The 5885-nt window shown below is 36.6% G+C and overlaps 1 protein-coding gene across 2 annotated transcripts; it reads left to right on the forward strand.

Annotated features, from left to right (window-relative positions):
• Positions 1–435: 435 nt before the first annotated feature.
• LOC132067279 (small ribosomal subunit biogenesis GTPase RsgA 1, mitochondrial) lies at positions 436–4666 on the forward strand. Of its 2 annotated transcripts, none has more exons than XM_059460473.1 (5): positions 436–1123; positions 2602–2823; positions 2916–3113; positions 3211–3404; positions 4211–4666. In XM_059460473.1, exons 1-5 carry the CDS (start codon positions 533–535, stop codon positions 4395–4397), a joined length of 1392 nt encoding a protein of 463 aa, XP_059316456.1. In that variant the 5' UTR covers positions 436–532; the 3' UTR covers positions 4398–4666. The 2 variants fall into 2 exon arrangements, with proteins under 2 accessions (XP_059316456.1, XP_059316457.1); XM_059460474.1 differs by having other exon boundaries at positions 438–1123; positions 2919–3113.
• The last annotated feature ends 1219 nt before the right edge of the window (positions 4667–5885 follow it).

Genomic DNA, 5885 nt, shown 5'->3' on the forward strand with positions numbered 1-5885 from the left:
TCTTTAATTGTTTGGTTTAAAATGTCCCTGCTGTTAATAGTTTGGTCTAAAAATGTCCCTGCTGTTAATAGTTTGATCCAAAAATGTTCTCACTATTAATAGTTTGGTCAAAAAATGTTCTCACTGTTAATAGTTTGATCTAAAAATATTCTCACTATTAATAGGTTGGTCCAAAAATATTCTCACTATTAATAATTTGGTCCCAATTAAGTAACAATAAAAGCATTTCTTGGCCAAACTATTTTTGTTCAATTTCACATGAAGTATTCTCGCTTTAACAAACTATTATCGTAGGACATTTTTATTCAATTTCACATGCTTTAAGGACATTTTTTCTTTTACCCTTTTTCCATTTTCAATATCACATTTTTTTTTTTTTGTCCAAACGCCTAGTTGTTTTCTCTTCGCACACGGAAAACACTGGGATACTCTGAGACTCTCCACAGTTACACTACATTACAAAACCTTCCTCACATTTCTTCTCTGTAATTAAATTAAAGCTTCACCCCCTTCTTCCTTTTCCACAAAAACAATGAAAATCGCTTCATTTTCACTTCTTCGTCTTCCTTTCACCATCTCCTCCACGCGCCACCGCTTCTTCTCCGCCGTCGTCTCCTCCACGCGCCACCAAAACCCTAACAAACCAAACAAAAACCTCCTCAAAGCACGCGAAACAATAAACAGACATCATAATTTCTCAACTCTACAACCAATCCTCTCACATGAAGACCAACCTCATCTCTCTAACAACCAAGCAATAGGTACCGTTGCTTCATCACAAGCAAATTTCATGCGCGTTATCATCCATGAAGCTTCTGTTGAACTGTTATGTGTAGTTAAAGCAGTGTTGAAGAAGATTAAACGGAGAGTTTTGGTTGGTGATAAGGTTTTAGTTGGTTCAATTGATTGGGTTGATAAAAGAGGTGCTATTGAGAATGTTTTTAAGAGGAAATCAGAGATTTTAGATCCTCCTGTAGCTAATGTGGATCATTTACTTGTGTTGTTTTCAATGGATCAGCCGAAAATCGAGCCGTTTTCGCTCACTAGGTTCCTCGTTGAAGCTGAATCGACAGGAATTCCGCTCACTCTCGCGTTGAATAAATCCGAACTTGTTTCTCAAGAGGTTAGAAATTACGCCAGCATTGATGTATTCATGACAAGGTTTCGTAAATAGCTGTAGTTTAGAGCGTAATTATGGAACGTAGTTATAGAGAAAAATTCGTAAATAGCTATAGTTTAGAGTGTAATTACGGAACGTAGCTATAGAGAAAATTTCATAAATAACTAATGTTTAGAGCGTAAGTACGAATTACGAAACGCAGCTATAGAGAAAATCTCATGAATAGTTATAGTTTAGAGCGTAATTACGGAATGTAGCTATAGTTTGCGTATTCACGAAATGTAGTTGAAGTTGCGCGTACAGTAGCTATAGTTTAGAGTGTATTTACGACATGTAGCTATAGTTTAGAGTGTAAGTATGAAAGTAGCTATAGTTTTGCGTATTTTAGAAACGTAGCTGCAATTGCGCATACACTAGCTATAGTTTAGAGCGTAGTACGATACGTAGCTATAGTTTGCGTATTTACTAAAAGCTACAGTTGCGCTTACAATAGCTATAGTTTAGAGTTGTATTAGCGCAACTGAAATTGCGGGTATCAGTTGTATCAACGCATACTATATCAGCTGAAATCGCGCGAAAGAGTTGTATCAGTGCATACAATTATACGAGTGTGTTGTTGTGTTGTTATTTGCTACAAAACCTAAAATGCAGCTACATTTCGTAAATACAGTCTAATTGTTTGCCAAGTTGCGTAATTTTTCCAATGTTCATTCCACATGTCTTCACGCACATGATGTAAGCTATGCTGAATTGCGTAAGATAATGTTTTCTGATAATTCTAAGATAATCTGATTTATGGTTCGATTAGTTGACAAGTACTTAATACTTGTATAAATTGAGTTGCTTGTTAGTAATTTTGATTTTCTACTAGTAGATGATCTTTGCTACTGAACAGTTACCTACTGAGTAGTTGAACACGTTGTTATATCAATCAAATAAATCTCAATCCTAAACTTGTTTGTTTTGGTTAAATTATACATTTCACAGTTCAGGTCCTTTTTCAGCATATCACTATGCCTTGGGATGATTCCTAGTGAGCGATTACTTGTTAATTTGTTTATGCATCCTTTTACTTGTTTGTTGTCACTTCTTCTTTGAGTTTTTCAGGTACTGTTTGCAATGCTTGGCATTAAATTTATATACCATTTCTTAGAAGGGGAAACACGTGCCTTTGTGTTGGAATCACCTTTGTAATGGGCTAGGATGTGAGGTAAAAAATACAATATCAGCTTGATAGATTTTCAAAGAGTGAACTTGAACTGTCGAAAGAGAGAAGCAGAAGAATATAACACAAAAGGAGGATTCTGGACTGTCTTTGTAATAAGATGAAAAACGTGTTATGACTGAGAAAATTGTGTAACATCCAAGCATGTATTGACTAAGTTTTCTGTACTTCAGTTTTAATACTACTTTCTTCCTTTCTGTTTATATTTTGTGGTCATTTCTCTAGACATCTGAAAGCCAGTGATTAACTTCGGCAGGAAATAAAAGCATGGAAATCTAGGCTTCGTAGTTGGGCGTATGAACCAATCTTTTGCAGCATTGAGTCCAAGCATGGACTTGATACACTCCAGTTTATTATGAGAGAACAAACATCCGTCATTGTTGGTCCAAGTGGTGTGGGCAAATCCAGCCTGATCAATGCTTTGAGAGGCAATAAGCATATTCTTGGTGCAGTTGAAGACCGAAGCTGGTTTGATCCAGTGCGTTTGTGCTTTATCATTTTATATTATGTTATTACATTATTTTGTTTAGAACCTTTTCGTTTAGTGTTTCCTTTTCCCTATTATGATAGCAGATTCTAGGGAGCAAGTGGTATGATGAGCAACGTGTCGGGGAAGTGTCAGTAAGAAGCGGCAGAGGGAAGCATACGACGAGGCACGTGTCTTTGCTTCCATTGCCTGATGGGGGGTATCTTGCTGATACTCCAGGATTTAACCAGCCTAGTTTGATTAAAGTGACAAAGAATTCTCTTGCACATCATTTTCCGGAGGTCTGTCCTGATTTTTTCGTCTCTAAATTTTGTTTATTTGTTGCACAATATCTGAATCAATCTATATATGTTAATCTCAAAATTACTATGGATTCAGATCCGCAAAATGCTTAAAGATAGTGAACCTGCAAACTGTGCATTCAATAATTGCTTGCATCTTGGTGAACCGGGGTGCCTTGTAAAAGGTGATTGGGAAAGATACCCATATTATCTTCAGTTGCTTGATGAAATTAAGATCAGGGAGGAGTTTCAGTTGAGGACCATTGGAACTAAACGAGAAGGTGATGTTAGGTATGTTTACTACACTTTGATGAGATATTTATCAATTCACTCATACACAACTAAAGGTATATTTTAGAAATTTTCTTCACAATGTAAGAAGTCAGTGCTACTATGAGTCGGTCAAGTACAGAGTAATATCTTTCTGTAATTGTAATATCAAATATAAAATTTAAATGTTTGACGTCCAACTATTCTTATGGTGGATTGCTGAATTTATATTGGCATTAGCCTTTTCATTAAAGGAAAATCACAGTAAAAACTCTAAAAGTGCATGTTGCATCCTTGAGTCTCCTGCAGTTTTAATATTTGTATATTTGTTGATGATACTTTTCGGAATGGAATGCCGATTGACACTTTTTTGAGATTATTATTTTCTAGAGACTGAGATTGCATATTCTTTGCCACATAATTATTACACATCATCCAATGAGAAGGATTACATTTCTCCACGAATCAAAGATGGTAAAAGTTGAAAGGACATTTTCGTCAGCGAAGTGTGTGCTTGATAGCTTAAACTTGTAATTGTTTGGCATTTCTTTATTCATGTTAGGGAACTTGTTTTCATCAGAGTAGTCGAATACTTTATTCATGGAAAGGTACCTGTTGTCCATCAGGGTACTGTAAGTTTAGTTGGCTAGCCTGCTGTTATGGTTTTTGGTGCTCCATTTCCTACTCTTCATTTATTTTATTGTTCTATAGTCCTATTGTTAATCCATTTGCCTGAACTGGTAAGTATATTTCATCTGTGGGATGATGCAAATCATTCTAACCCCTGTCCTAAAGAAACAGAAAGATTTATTTAATACATGTTGCAGGTGCAAAGTAGGAGACAAGGGAGTTGTGCAAGCAGAACCGCGGCTGGAGCCCAAGAAATACAGGAGACAATCTCGTAAAAGAGTGAACCAGTCATTACTAGATGAATTGGATGAACTCGATGACGAGGATGATACACTGGAGGATGACAATCCTATTCTAAGAGCAATGAAGGAAGAAAATCAATAGAAAAGCTAAACAATCCAAAGGTTCTGAAAGTTTTCAGTAGGCATGCATCCATTACACCTCAATCTTTCTTGACTGTAAATAGTGATTCTCTAACATCTTTTTCTTAAGCTGAGAGTGGTCGAAGGGATCGTCAAGATATTGTAGATGGCAAATGTTCTGGCTGGCGCTGTGTCTCAATGTTGTAAACCAGTTTAAACGATGCCAGAAGCTAACACGAAGACTTACTGCAGTACATTTAAATAAAAAAGATGTGCATTTCCTTCTGCCTACTAAGCTTTCCATCTATGTTTTCCGTGATTGTTTCCTCTACAATTTGGCGATGCAATAATGCATCGCATCCTACTTAACCGGGGGGTAGGGTGGGGGAAGGGCGGTTTTAGGTGCAAAAAATGAGGCATGTAAACACATGGTCTCTCCGTAAAATTAGATATTCGAGGTATATATCTTCTAAAATTAGTATAATATTATCTGCTGGAACACATGCTACAAAAAGGTTAAATGGTGCACTTGGTTAAAAGTTGAGTTATTTACTTAAGGTCTGGAGATCAAATTTTTTTTTTTTTTGTGGTGAACTCATGTTTCAGAAATTCTAAATTTGCCTCTGGGGGATAAGGGAGCGGGGGTAATAATTCGTATCCTTCATTCGGGTCTGTGATGTGTTCTGGTTCTAGAAAGGTGGGAGTGTGCATAAAAAGGTGTACCTCAAGCTTGCGGATGAGTACAGGGTTATTATAATGAGTTAGTTATTTACTTTGGGTATTTACAGATTAGCCCATTAGTTATTACAGTTTAGTCCTTTCTACTTTCTCAATAATAGCTAGGCCTACTAAGTATTTCCTATTGGACACTTTAGGTCCATACCCTTTTGGGTAAAGTCCACATACTATTTGTACTGAACGAAGCTTATTTTCAGAGGTTATGAATGAAGAAGCATATTAATTTCTCTTTCTCTTATTTTTATTCCTGTTGATTTTGCTAAATCTTATAAGTGGTATCAGAGCATCGATTCTCTGATCTGTGGGTAATCGAATGGCATCAGAATTGCTGAAGTTTTGAGCCGTTTGGATAGGATAGCTGGTGAGGTCGTGAGTTTCTCAGCTCGAAAGTCACAAATGGAGTCAGTGCATGAGAAATCTTACCGATAATTACGAGAATCCATTGATGCCGGGAAGAGGTTAGAGAAGAGTAAGTTACCTGTTATTTTAGAGGTCAGTGAAGTAGAAATTTATTCACCCACACAGGGCCCAACTCAGTTTCAAGGTATTGGTTCTAATATTCTTCTTAATTCAGCTCCTATGGTTACAACTATACCCAGAATCCCAACTCCGCCAAACCTTAATGCTCAATTTCGAAGTAAAGTTTCTAATCCTCCAAATCTCAATGTTCAAAACCCCAACTCTTCATGACTTGTTATTGTACCTAATTCACTGCCTCAGTACCAATTTAGCCCACTTCGAACAACATCATTTCAAACCCCACCTTATTATG

Source organism: Lycium ferocissimum, chromosome 8, assembly GCF_029784015.1.
Source record: "Lycium ferocissimum isolate CSIRO_LF1 chromosome 8, AGI_CSIRO_Lferr_CH_V1, whole genome shotgun sequence".
Taxonomy (NCBI): Eukaryota; Viridiplantae; Streptophyta; class Magnoliopsida; order Solanales; family Solanaceae; genus Lycium; species Lycium ferocissimum.